At 40.9% G+C, this 14278-nt stretch overlaps 3 protein-coding genes across 3 annotated transcripts in view; 2 read left to right on the top strand and 1 right to left on the bottom strand.

Moving 5' to 3' along the window:
• Window positions 1-34: 34 nt before the first annotated feature.
• atg101 (autophagy related 101) lies at window positions 35-1603 on the top strand. Its single transcript, XM_030068111.1, has 2 exons — window positions 35-752; window positions 842-1603. The coding sequence occupies exons 1-2, from the start codon at window positions 501-503 to the stop codon at window positions 1244-1246; spliced, it is 657 nt and encodes a 218-aa protein (XP_029923971.1). The 5' UTR covers window positions 35-500; the 3' UTR covers window positions 1247-1603.
• A 1626-nt stretch (window positions 1604-3229) lies between these two features.
• The window catches only part of zbtb21 (zinc finger and BTB domain containing 21), an 18959-nt gene continuing 7910 nt past the window's right edge, over window positions 3230-14278 (bottom strand). The window contains exons 2-3 of the mRNA XM_030068866.1: window positions 10718-10810; window positions 3230-8764 (exon numbers count right to left, since the gene is read on the bottom strand). Of these exons, the coding sequence (XP_029924726.1) occupies window positions 5700-8762 (3063 nt within the window). The 5' untranslated portion in view covers window positions 8763-8764; window positions 10718-10810 and the 3' untranslated portion in view covers window positions 3230-5699. The remainder of the gene's footprint in view (window positions 8765-10717; window positions 10811-14278) is intronic.
• umodl1 (uromodulin-like 1) overlaps window positions 13348-14278 on the top strand; it is a 23260-nt gene continuing 22329 nt past the window's right edge. Inside the window, exons 1-3 of the mRNA XM_030069152.1 lie at window positions 13348-13423; window positions 13645-13887; window positions 14118-14258. Coding sequence (XP_029925012.1) covers window positions 13348-13423; window positions 13645-13887; window positions 14118-14258 — 460 coding nt within the window. The remainder of the gene's footprint in view (window positions 13424-13644; window positions 13888-14117; window positions 14259-14278) is intronic.

Here is a 14278-nt window from a genome sequence, read left to right as displayed (position 1 = left end):
GTAACTCTAACGTAAGACAATTAAATTTATATTTTCTGCTTGGACCGTACTTAAGGTGCTGCGAAGTAAACTACAAAAGTGCGACTTAACTACAAAGACGTTTCGTTAAATCCTTGAGGGATAAAACGCCCAGTGACAAGGATTTTGGACTATGCGACGTGCCGTAGATCGTCCAGTGTTTGCTACATCACAGTTAGCCCGAGTTAGCCTCACTGGTAGATAGCATCGATTTATGTTCAGGTATTTCCAGCTATCCTGCACTCAATAGGCAACTGAATTAATGTACACGTATGATGGCTTGTTTATGAAGCTATTGTTTATTAATTAAATGACACCAGATTAATACGGTGGTCGCGACAGACCTCGACAAGGTCCGTAAAGGTAAACAAACCGTGCCTTCGCCAGTTTCTGTGGGACGCCTGCCAAGCTAGCTGTCAACGTAGCTCGTCACTGACCTGTATTTTTATGAGTCTTTAAATGGAAATATCACTCGGTTCACCATGAATTGTCGCTCGGAAGTTCTTGAACTGACAGTGGAGGCGAGGCAGGTCGACGAAGCCATGTTGGCCCTGCTGCACACTATCCTCCTGCATCGCAGCACCGGGAAATTTCACTACAAGAAGGAGGGCACGTACTCCATTGGCACCGTGGGCACACAGGACATCGACTGCGACTTCATCGACTTCACTTTTGTCAGGGTGTCCTCAGACGAGCTGGACAGAGTAATCAGGAAAGCTGTGTCTGAGTTTAAGGTAATTTGTAGTTGTGAGATTGTGACATTTGATTATACACTGTCATGCATAATGTCATTTGACGTGTTTACCATGTGTTTTCATTACAGGATGCTCTGAACAACTCCGGCAGTGATGGCATGGGGCAGATCTCCCTGGAGTTCTACCAGAAGAAGAAGTCCCGCTGGCCCTTTTCAGATGAGTGCATCCCCTGGGAGGTGTGGAGCATCAAGGTCAACGTTGTTAACCTGGCCAACGAGCAGGAGAGGCAGATCTGCAGGGAGAAAGTGGGCGAGAAGCTGGGCGAGAAAGTGATCAACGTCGTGGAGGTGATAAACCGCCACGAGTACCTGCCAAAGATGCCCACCCAGTCAGAAGTGGACAATGTTTTTGACACAAGTCTCAAAGATGTGCAGCCCTACCTTTACAAAATCACATACCAGATCACTGATTCACTGGGCACCTCTGTAAGCACCACCATGAGAAGGTTAATTAAAGACACCCTGGCACTGTGAGACACCCTAAGAGGGAAGATATGGGTCTTGGACTGAATCTGACAGCTGTGTTTGTACTCAGATCATGATTTAAAACACCTACACCTGTCTTAGTTGCAATACCCATACTGCTTGTTCCTTGGAATTTTTCATTATGTGATGTCTATTTAGAAAATATTCTATTGCAAGCTTTAATTTCTCCTCATAAATGGTCTGCAAATGCCTTCATCCAGCTAGTGCACCTTTAATACAATAACAGGCAACACTGGTAGTTTTACTTTGTTTTTTAATACAACAAAGTACAGAAATTGTAATGGTCATGATCACAAATAATGCCAGATTTGTGTAAATATTTGAAAATAAATGTTCAATGTGTAATAGACAGTTTTTTTTTCCCTCATAGCAGCCAAAGTCACCCTTCATAGCTTTTTCACACTGATCATTCCTGCAATACATAACCAACCCTTCACATCAGACTGGCCGCCTGGAAAGTTTAACTCCAAGGATCATTTCACTTACACTGGATAACAGTCTGTACATACATTCCCAATTTCCCCTTGGGCATCAATACAGTATTTCTGATTCTGATAATATAAAAGACATGACTGGCTACGTGGACGGATTTCCTCATCTGTGTGAAAACTTCCTCTGTTCACATGTTTTCGTTCAGAGTGTGACCTGACACTAGAGGTGGACAGGATTTCCAGTGTACCATTTTCCAGACTGGAGCAAACACTTCGCAAGTTCACTCCCTAGTTTCCAGCCAAAACTGTCACCATGACCTGTAGCTTGAAAAACATTCTGTACCTACAGAGTAACATTTTTCCTCCTTTCACTTAATTCACACTGATCGACTTTACAAAAATAATGACCTGCAATTAGCTATTAAATGTGAGTATTTTAGTTGTATATAAAGCCAAGATGATGGAAAGCGTAAATATCCACTCTTTGCATATGAAATCCAGACTCGTGATGTAAAGCTGTAACGTGTAGTTGAAAAACTAAGGTGGGAGGGATGACAAACGTAAACATTGTGCCAAGAGTCTCATGATCTGAACGTTGGAGGTCTTCTGTACCACCCATTTCCCCTCTGGGATCAATAAAGTATTTCTGATTCTGATTACATTAAAATAAAGTATTCAGGGTATTTAACTCTATAGTGGGTTTTGGGTGCACCATAACTGCTAGATTTTGGACTTATAAGAGTGAGGCATTAGGTCCTTGTGTATACTAGATGGGGATAAAAGGCCAAAAATATTCTAAATTTGTAAGTGAAGCCCTAAAACCCAAGGCCATAAAAATTTTAAAACATGCAATGACTGTACAAGGTCCCTTTTATGCCTGCTTTGAGGCATAATAGTTCTGGGCAGATCAGGAGGTATTTTTTGTTTGTTACTTGTTTAGAGGACACAGTACATCCAGAAAGAATGTGTTTTGAAGTGATAGTTCAAGATTTTTACATATATAGTGGTATTTGTTGGTCTATGCACATGTAATACCTCCATAAAATTTGGTCCAAGTTGAAAAACTGGTTTCGAGGATCCATAACCCACAACTGTTTTGGTTTCACTTTCAGCGCTCTTTTCACCCTCCTGCATTACGAAATGGCATAACTATTTTCTGCTGTAAAATAGTTATGCCATTTTGGAAGTTCTTGCAACAGGAAAGAAATTAATGGACCAAACTTTGTGGATGTGCAGACCATTAAGTACCACAATGTGTTTAAAAATCTGAATTATGGTTCTAAGTGAGATTAAATGAAAATACACAAGGTAACAGGTTAAGGTCAGTTCAAAGAACTCCAGTGACCACTCTGTTCATCTGATGTAAATGTGATAAAGTTCAGATGAGAAACAATAAGTTACTTACTGAATGTTTGTAAAGTCACATAAATATGGTGAAAAGGTGTTGTGTTAGGGGTTCAAGATGGACAAGCTTTGAATTTAGTTTACCAGCTGAATCTCTCGTTTCAAAAATCAAATAATTGTAACATCTCCCATCACATACTCCATTGTTACTCTTTATTACAGAAATGAAGCACAAAAAAACTGTAGAAAACCCTAAACACAGAGCTGCTGCAAGTCTCCAAAAGCAACAATAATGCAACCAATACTAATACAAATATTTATTATTGCAGTAAGAGCACGGTAATACTAAAAAGATAAACTTTTGTTTACTAACAAAATAGGTACAAAATCGAGAATACAAACACTGCAATATACACAAAATTATATTCTAATTCTCTCCTTGAAATGTCTTTCTTTCATAAAGTTTCTCTCACAAAAAAAATTAAGAGCACTATTATCAATACAGAATTTCTCAAATGAATTTAACATCACAACGCCGCTAGCTGTACTCATTTAGTCAGAAACTGATTCCTATAGTTAGTGTGGAACACTATGAATTTAACATCTCCCAAGTTGAAGCAATCAAAACATTTTATGACAAGTCCACCTCTCCTAATCCATTGTCAATCAAGCCAAAGCAGAATTATACACTTGTACGAGAATACAATTGTAAAACATTTGGAACACATCACAAACACAATCTTCAATAGTAACTCTCGCAATTTAATAACAGGAACACATCCTCACCGTTCCTGGAGTAACATTTTTTCCCCCCACATACCTACTCCTTGACTTCATCACCTCTAAATGCCTGAGTCAATAATAATACTAATAATTATCATCTGAAATCATCTTGTGCTTTTATGTAAAAGACAGTATTGACAAAATCATTTGTTGCATAAGGCCATCAAAGCATTGTAAAGCTCGATTAATTACCAGATGTATTAAATTGCAAAAATGTATCTATGCATGAGTATTTACACAACACTTGTGCCCTCAGTGATTCAAGCCACCCTGCACTGCGTAAAGCATCTTGATTTTGATAATCGCTGAAATGTCAGAAGGCTCGGGATTGTGGGTTGCTTGTTCCTTATTTGAGGATTCATTACGAGTTCAGACCTATAATTTCAAATGAGTGGGGAATGTTCCTTAAGTCATGGGGAGGGTTTTTAGTGTTTAAAAAAATGTCCACATGAGGCAAACACAAATCAGCTTTTTGCTTCCATTTAGCTCAGTGTAAATATGGCTAAATACAGAACTACTGTATTGCAATTTTATTTTCCAAATCTTCTGAAAGTCCGTCAGGTTTAAAAAGTTGAAATCAGTCTCCAGCAGAGGACAGGATAAGCCAAACACTTGAACTAATGTTATCAAGTATGTAGCATTATGTCATATCAAGCCATAAGGTCAACTGAGCCTATTATCTCAACTGACAAGTCTTCCCGTTTTTACTAGCAAGTCAGTCTGAGCACTTTTTACAAATTGATTCATGGATGAAACTGAGCCAAGAGTTTAGAGGAACATTTATAAAATTTAGATAATTTTAGAACAAATGTCATTTTCTAATCTTTATGTATTGGATTACGATGCTTCCTCTGTGTGCCATTCAGTTGCATACACGAAAAAAGTAATGCAACAGGGAAATCACAGGGACGACATGAGCTGCTGAATTCAAATGTAGACTAGAAGTGATTATAAAGCCTGTAAAAATGTGGGAACAAATATGATATGTAGCCCAGTTCTTGCCATCTTCCCATTATAAATAAATCTGGTTTTAATCCAATCAGTGAATTTTCATGCTTCCAGGTCACTACATGCATACTGAAATGCTAAGCTTTTTAAAGCAGAGGGTATTCCATGTGTTTGATCTATGGATTTGTAAGTTTATTCAGTTTTCTTATTCAATTAATAAAAACCTGTTAAACATGAAATGACAGAAAGGCAATAAGAAACTAAAATATAAGAGAAAATATCTTCATTATAAGAACAGAATGATCTATTCCAAAGAATTGCAAAGGAATGCTAAGTATTAAGAAGAAACCACAAGCTATCACGCATTCTCTCTAGCGCAATTTTGGAAACACAAGGATTCTTTTGATTACATCTCCCCCAGTATATAATAAGCAATTTGACAAAGTGCACATTGATTACATTGTTGAGGCCTCAAATATCAACTTACATGATGCCACTCTTCACGATCAACATCAAGAGACCAAAACAGATCTAATACAAAGGCAAAAGTACTTCTCTGATCCTCAATTCTACTACAGCCCCCAATTTAAAGTGTTTTTTTTTTTTTTCCATCAATACACCTAAATAGATGAACAGAAGTGAGAAACAAAACAAAGTTTAAAAGATAAATGCATATCACTAATTTCCAAGGAAAATAAACCATTTATCGAATCATCTCATGTTAACAAGGACAAAACTGGCAATGCATTGCACACATTCACGTTCACACCTCTATTACACATGGCCAATTACAATATGACATGGAGGCAAGCAAATAAGCTATACATTCAAAGTCTTCCTCTTAAAGGCTGACACTTTTTGTAGGCTGAGGTGTGTAATGCTAATGTTAAGTATTGTCTCTCAAGGAAAATGCACTATGATAACCTGTGTGATGCTTACACGTGGCTGTGGCTCTGCTCATGGCTCCAGAGACTAAAGGCTGTCTTAAAAGTCCGGTGACAGAGTTTACACATATACTGCCTCTTAAATGTCAGAGCAGAGAGAGAGGGTGCGTGGTAAAAGAGTGTGTCTGATTCCTGAGGACCAGCTGAAGCCTCCATGCTGTTTGATCTTGACACAGGGCTGTGGCTGCTGGCTTGCCTTTCTGCTTCAGGCCTCTTGCTCTTGGCTACTGTTGAGCTACAAGGCTCTGGGCTGCTCGACTCCTCGGCCACCACTGCAGCCGCTTGCACCGTCTGGGCTGATTTGAGCACAGAGGCCTGAGGGGAAGGACGTCCAGAGACTTGAGGGGTCATGGGCGGGGAGGGAGAGGGAGATGAAGGGCGTCTTTCGACCTCTTTGGCTCCAGCTTCATCAGCAGCTGACATGTGGGACTGGAAGTGGCTCCAAAGGCGGAAGTTGGTCCTGAAGGCTTTGTTACAGATGTGACAGATGAAGGGTTTGATGTGGCATAGCAGCTCCTGGTGCCGTTCCAGGTCTTTGCGAGAGCTGAAGAGATTTCCACATTTCTCGCACGGCCACACACCGGGTTCTTCAGGCCCGGTTTTGGCAGTCTCTGTGTTTTCCCTCTCACTCACGGCCTCTTCTATCGGCTCTTCCTTCACTACCAACTTGCCATGATGGCCCATGCTCAGGTCCTCAGGCACATAGGATGAAGAATCTTCTGAGTCATATATAGGTGGACCTGAGGAGTCACTGTAGTTAATGTTTTCTCTTGAACTCCTGGTTGCTAGAGGCTCATCCCTGTAATGCCCCTGTCCCAGCATGTCAGAGGCTTCTCCGTTGTTCTCTTCTAGCTTCAGGTTCATCTGGTCTTTAACAGTCATCATGTTTTGGTTGTGGACCTCCACCTGGTGGCGCCATATGCTGAAGGAGGACTTGAAAGTCCGCATGCATTCTAGGCACGTCAGTTTCTTGTACTTGCAATGTGCTTCATGGTCTTTCTTAACCGCAGGACTTGAGAATCGGAGACCACAGTATGGGCATACAGTGGCGTGTCGGCAGCCCCTCTCATGGTCACCCTGCTCAAAGAGTGAGGACAGCTTCACATTGCAAAGTCTACAGGAGTAAACACCAGTGTCTGTGTTCTTCTGTTGAATGATCTCATCCTGTTTCTGATAGAGGATGCTCTCCCCTGCTGTGTCCTGCTCAGCTTTTTCAGCAGGATGTGTCCTCAAATGCTGCCTGTATTGAGACTGGAACAGAAATCCTTTCCCACAGTAAGGACATATGAAGTTGGCTCTTGACCTCTTTTTGGTAAGTGTAGAAGATTGCAACCCCTGCTTATTTCTCTTCAATTTCCAAAGCAAAGCTTTCTTTATTTCTCTCTCTCGCACAATATCTATCAGTTTCTTTTGAAACTTCTCATCGAGTACAGAGGAGCTGGAGGATGAAGCTGGGTTTTGTACTACACCATGCTGGGTTTGGCAGTGTGTCCACACTTTGAAGTTTGTATGGAAGCGCTTGTGGCAGATGTCGCAAGCATACGGCTTTTCGGGGTTGTGATACATGTTTACATGACGGTGCAGTCCAGCACTGGATCTGAACACCTTCAAACAATTCCAGCATTTGAAAATCTTGTTCTGCTGTGACTCTCCAGTGTTATAATTACTGTCCGTACTGGCAGTCTGAGGTACTTTTTCTGACATGTTCTCATCAAGTGGAAGGGGATGTTCTTTAAAACCTCTGGTCTTCTTGAATGGATATCTTCTGTTGTCTGACCTGTTTTTTCTTTTCCCAAGGGGGCTTAAGTCTGGCCTGGAACCTTGGTCATAGTTTGTTTGAAAGTCTTTCAGATTAACTGGCAAAGTATCTCCAACTGTAATTCGAATAATCTCCAAGGGGTCAGCGAGAGGACTGCTGGGCTCAGCTTTCACACAAACCTCTCCCTCTACCTGAGTTTCTTCATCATACCTGCTGGGGTACTTTGACCTGAGAACCAGTGGAGATGATCTTTTTGAATTGCCGTTGTGATCTGATGATTCTGGCCCAGATGTGCTTGATGCCATTTTAACAACCGACTGCTCTCGGTTTTGCAGTTCTTTGAGCTCCAGCGTGGGTGAAAAGACTGGAACAGGGCTGTCCATGGATAACGATCTACGAAGAAGGCTTTTTATAAGTGGCCCGCTCCTGTCAATGGTGTGGCTTGTTTCACTGGTTTGACCCTGAATGGGCACTTTGGTGTGACAGACAAGCTCCTCCTGCTCCTCCTCCTTTTTAGTGTCCTGATCACTATCTGGCTGCAAACTGATGTGCTGCACTTCTGCATCACTGAAAGACACTGATGATGTCAGCTGCGGCCTCACTGATGTGACAAGAGATGGATTCCCTTTTAATATGGAGGTATATGGATAGGTGGACTTCCTATCAAAATTTTCACTCGTTTCAGATGATTTCAGATGATCCGAGTTCCTGATTGATTCATGTGAGTTGTGTTCTGAAGGAGGCTGAGCCGCCTCTCGGGTTGAGTGGGGGTAAGACGATATCTCAGACGTCTTCCTTTGATAATGTGAGTGACCATGGACAGACGTGTCGTTGCGAACACGACACACAATGACGCTCCTTGTCTGACCGTCATTCTCCTCCTCCTCTGAGAAGGACAGCCTTTTTCTGGAGACACAGTAGGACACATGTGGCCTTGCTGACACAATGTTGGTAAGGAAGGGGATTCCAAGGCTGTAGCCCAGCTCTTGGATTGCTGCCAGGCTGCCTTTGTCCACAAACAGTGAGGATGAATAAATGTAATTCAGGACTATCTCAAAGGCTTCAGGCTCACAGAAGTCCAAGTGTACAACTTTGAGGGTCTCTGCATCCAGCCGTGTGAAGAGGGACTGGAAATACTCACTGCTGGCAGCCAGAACACTCCTGTGGGCCTGGTACCTCTGATCCGCCACAGCCAGGACTATGTCACACATCTGGCCCCTGAGACGCTGCTCATTGAGAAACCCTAACACTGAAGGGGCATGGGAGGGATTACTGTAATGCACGAGGCTCTCCATGACTGAAAAACAAGACGAGAGGATTATACTTTAATGCAGGAATGTAAATAAAAAGATGATAATTAAGCCTGCACAATCCTGATTTGTAACAGGTTTTAAAAGAGTAATGTATGTATTAGAAGTACACCTTACAAATTAGATATATGTGGGAAATAAACAAAGATTGTGTACACAGGTGGAAAGTTTGAATTTGATTTCCAACAAAACAAAGAATAAATTGAACCTGCTAATCACATGTAATGATACAGCATTTATTCCTATTCTAAAAGATTCTGCAAAGGGAAAATTATCTTGATGATAAATTTTGTCATTACGACTGAGGGAAAAATCACATCTCATGTACTAGATGAACTGAGAGCTCAGTTCAGTTCATTACATAAAAACCCTAAACAGCAAATATTCCTGTTTCATCTCTCATGGCTGCATTAATTTCAGCATTACTGAATAAAAAGGTTATTACAGTGCGAACGGGTGGGATGCTGAACACTAGAACAGTAGTTTTGACACTAAAAGCAATAGATTTTAGTTTTTGGATGCACATTTTTCTGTTGACACATCTAGAAAGCCTAACACAACAATGTGAGATGACTTAAGTACCCACTGAATATACTCAGCTCTATTCATGATCATAGGGGATGTAGCCACTTAAACACAAATTATGAACATTTAAGTATGACACAGACCATCATGATGTAAATTCACAGTAGCATGGCCAAACTGATGAACTTGTATGAATAAAGGGGAAAGCACCTGACACCTAATGATTTTCTGAAGGGGAAAAAGATTTTTGTTTTCAGTGATGGTGGTTTATGATTTGAGCACTGCGTTCTAGATCAAAGATACTCATAATGAAAAACGAGCTTACGGTAATATAAGAGAACATGCGCAGCAATTTTCTTTCCATTGTATGGACGTTACATCATCTTTCTAATCGGAAGATATGATTGTCTGTCACACAGCTGTGTTAAGTCAGCCAGAATTAGCCAGCCTATTACAGGAAGTTGAGAAACACTCCAGATAGAGCATGCAATTAGTCACTTCATGTCTATAGATACACGCCTTGAATGAAATATTTGAAAAAGCAACAGTTGAAATGTCAATAAGCGTTGTGTACATGTGCACTTTGTAATACTCCAAGAGCTGTATTGTGTGTTCCTCGGTCATGTTTACGGTTTTATTTTGAATGGGTTAACCGGAAAGCGTGCATCTCACCATGGCTACCTTAACACTGGTTAAAACAGGTAGAAGGAGAGCGAAGCTTCATTCATTCACTAGAAAAAATGTCAGTGAGCTTTGGCTACAGCTAAAAACTGATAGTGTCGAGAGCAAGACGGATAGTGTTTCGCTCTTTTGGCTTTAGTGTGAGCGAGCGGAGGGGACGCTTTCAGCATTAGATCATCCGTGAGACGTGGCTCAATTTCTGATGACATATAACTTCACCAGAAATGGCGCTTCGGGTTAGAAAACAGTCACACATTTCTTTCTAGAGTGTGCTGGTAAAAGACGAGAGAAGCCAGTGTAAAACCGTGCGACAACAGCGTGAACATGTTTCCGACCAAACAAGACGGGAAAAGTTGTGTCGCCCGGGTGCGTTTCAATGGACTCCACCACGTTAATCCCGGAATGAAAACACAGCGCGGACAGAGAAGCCGTCGGAGTGTACAGACTAAAAAAAATACGCTACACCCGTCAGCCTCTGTGTTGTTGTTACTGTTGTTGTTTTTTTTTAACCCGGTCCACACCTTGACACGGTGCAATAACAGGGTGGAAAACACGGGTTCAACACGGGGTTTGCATGTAGCTGGTCAGGTTTTACACCACCAGCACAATCCTCCTGTTCGAGTTACGTCAGGGAGAAAAGGGGGAAAAAGCTTCCAGCACTCCCACAACTATGTTACAGCTACCCTGCTCATCTCGTTTAAAGAAGTTTTTGCGCGGGGGAGGTCTAAACTTACCCTTCCTCGTCGCCAATATTGTCTTTCCCCGACACAGAAAGGACTTTATTCACTGTTGTGTAGAATGAGCGCTCTGGTCGTGATTCCATCCATCTTGAATTTGACGTCATCCCACTCCAGGGATGAGGTCATCGCAAAGAGCGCTCGTCACGTGCACTGCGTCTTGATAGGCTGTTGAATGACCAGGAGGCGGGGCCAAGAGGCCGACCTATATCGAGGCTAATTTAAAGGGATAGGTCATATTTTTTTTTATTTTAGGTGTCAGCATTTGTTTTTTTTTTTGTTCAGGGCATTGCAGCAGCTAAGTTTGAAAGTAACACATTAGGCACAGTTGTTCTCCATACTGTAGAAGCATAAAAGCTATTTACCTCTGTACCTGTATTTTTTTTTAGGTTTATGGAAGTGTACTCTATGAAGTGGTTTTAACATCCTATTCAAATAACATTCCTTACAGAATAGCCATAAATTTTGTTGGTTCTCCAGACACACCAGTTATCATTAAGTCATGAAGAGTTGTTCAGCAAAGAAGAAGATGAGAAATAAATCTGTCTTTGTTTTGTGTATGAGCGTTCTTTTGTATTTTTAATTTAGACAAATCCATGCGATTTGTTGATATAGCATTACATCGGAAAGATCTGGTATCAAAAACAAATTCATCAACTTTTGGTCTCAATACATTTAAAATGCTCTGCCTTGTAATTCAGCAGATTATAACTTGCTTATACTTGCTTGTACTATTGATTATATACTCAGTGACAGTAACCTATCATGTAGTACATTCTAAAAATGCAACAATTCATCCTGCTATAAATAAATGTGCTTTTTTTTTTTCAGTCACTGAATCCTTAAAAAACTCAACAGGCTTGCCTATAAAGTTTTTATAGGTACGCCAATAAACTTTTATTTGCTTTCCTTTTGAACCTGTTTCTTATTTTTTAATGTCTTGGTTTTCATACCTTTACATAAATTTCTTTGTAAAAACTGCTTTTGGATAAGTACTAAATAAAGTTTACTATTTTGTATCACTTTCCATTTATTTAATTTGCAGTGACTGCTGCCAATGCCTCAGTAGTTTATCACTTATGGAACTATAGAAGAGTTTTGTTTATGGTAGTTTTGCATTTTGTCTCATTATTTATGTGAAATTTGAATGAAGACATGCAGATAGTGTGTTTAGTTGGAGAAGATGCATGCACTGTATCTAAACATGCAAGTACATGTCTCCTAACCCCATTGAAACTAATTAGGCCTATGATTGAAAGGAAGTCTGTGCAGCATGGCAGAGGCTTTGTGTCATGCCTCCTGTCCTGTGGGGACTTGCTGTGTTTATCAGGCCTACAGGCCTCTTCCTGGAAGGCTTTGTCAGCAGCAGTGCCTGGCAACAGTCTTGTGACTTAATCAGGTGTGGCATTAGTTGTAAAAAGATTGAGTGCATGGCCTCAAATGCTGGCCTGTATCATCTTTATTTTCACCAAAAAACATAAAATATATAAGCTTCACGGAGACAATATTGCCTTTTCTGTGGTGTTGCTGTTGTCGAAGTGAAACCCATCAGCTAAATTTGATCACCAGCCTATGTCGTGTGTGTGTGTGTGTGTGTGTGTGGTGAAGCCACACACCTTCCTCCATCATTCCACATGCCTCAGTGCTTCAGTGAATAATCAGGCATTAACACTTATGACTGAAGGAAGTTTAATCAGGCTCATTTTCACACTACATTAGTAAAAAAAAAATAAAAAAAAAAAAAAAAGACAAAATTAAATTAATTAACTGTGAAGGAAGATGTGGATATGGCAAGATTTTATATGAATGCAAAGGACAGGAGATATTTTTTTCACTAAATGTAAAATATACATCATAAATACAAAAAAGCAGTGGATTGAATGAACCTTTTTAGCGCACATCTTAAACAGAAAAAATATCATATTGCACAAACAAACAGAGTTTGTACAGTTTTGAAGAAAAAGACAGATCTTTTTTTTTTCATTCCTCCATAACTGATGTTAATGGCTGCCACAGGCTGATGGAGACGAGCAAGAAGTGCCATGGTTACCTTTGTAGAAACCAAGTCACCAGGGATGGTGATTCTGACTCCTCCCTGTACATGTCTCTCCCTCTGGCATCACAAACATGTTTACTGCCCCCAATGCTGCTGCTTCATGACTAAAATGGCATGTTATGCTTTCTACAGGAATAAAAGTGAGTCCTCAAGCTGCCTCTGTTGTTCTGACTTTGTTCTCTCTGATATTGTACACTGCCTCATCAGGTTGTCACACTGCCATACTTCAAAGCACCCATCCAAGAAATCAAAAGAAATCAAAAAAAAAAAAAAAAAAAAAAAAAAAAAAAAAGTCATGCTGTGATTTCATTTTAGCAGAGAACACACTGCCACATGTAATCCCATCTGTCTAACTTACATACAACACACTTACTAGATTGCCTTATACTTCAGCATGGCCATGGCTTTGTGGTCCATCTGGGGCTGCTGATGCAGCAAGGGGAGGGGAGAGAGACAGCCACAGAGGATTCAGGTGTTGAATACACCCTGAGCAGTTAGCATCACCTCAGTAAGGAATATGCAGGCACAATGTGGTCGTTAAATACATGGTTGAGAGTCTGATCCACGCAAGATGAGTTGGATGCTCTTCATCTGGGCGGCCAGTACCCTGCTGGCTCTCTGCAGGGGATACGGCACTGTGTTTGAAGGTAGGCCTCCTGATGGATGACAGAAGTGGTGTGTAGAATAGAATATAGCTTCAATGAGATTTTATTAATCTTGCTTTACCCGTGAAGAACTTGTTATTTGTAATGATTTCAGGTTTGGTAGATGGACAGATACGCACATTTTCAACAAAATCTCATCCACTTATGCAGCCATGGACTCATTACCAGAGAAACTCAACCACCAATGACATATTTTATTCTAGGATATGGCCTGTCTAAATCTGGCTACCATCTATGTATTCACAATGAGACAAGGCTGGTGAGTTTCCTGGTGACACGTAAGATGCCATACACAGTGACAAGGCCTTGTGGCATGTGGTTGCCTTGGAGGACATGTGAAGTCACGCTTTACAGAATGACCCATCAGACTGAGTACAAGACAGTCACTAAGGAGGTTACCAGGTGCTGTGATGGCTACGAGCAAGTCGGCAGTTACTGTGCCCTGCGTGAGTGTTTCTCATTTGTTCGTCTTTGTTGTATGAGTATGATGGACACAATATCTTCTGTGTATAGTATTAAAAGTTTAAGTACCTTTGCACGAGTGTTTAATCAAGAGTTGACGATACAATACAGCATATCACATATTGTGGACAGACAAGTAGTCACAGTGAGCTATCAAGATTTGGTAGTACATGGTAATGAATGGCCTGTAACATGTTGTTTCCTCTGAATAAAGCTACCAACAGGAGTATGGACTTCACTGCCAAGCCAGGGTCCTGCCCCAGTGCAGATGGGCTGTCCAGTGATGAAGACTGTGAGTGGGACACAGATTGCCCACAGTGGCAAAAATGCTGCCAGAACTGCACCGACCCTGCAAGTTAGTATATATTTTGATTT

This window comes from Myripristis murdjan, chromosome 14, assembly GCF_902150065.1.
Source record: "Myripristis murdjan chromosome 14, fMyrMur1.1, whole genome shotgun sequence".
Lineage (NCBI taxonomy): Eukaryota > Metazoa > Chordata > Actinopteri > Holocentriformes > Holocentridae > Myripristis > Myripristis murdjan.
The sequence above is the reverse complement of the archived record's forward strand: the minus strand, read 5'-3'. Positions and strand labels throughout refer to the sequence as shown.

What these genes read in the sequence shown, in the direction of transcription:
- atg101 (XM_030068111.1), top strand. Translation starts at nt 501, where the DNA reads ATGAATTGTCGCTCGGAAGTTCTTGAACTGACAGTGGAGGCGAGGCAG. An exon ending in AAGCTGTGTCTGAGTTTAAG is followed by an intron (nt 753 to 841) that starts GTAATTTGTAGT and finishes TTTTCATTACAG; the next exon opens with GATGCTCTGAACAACTCCGG.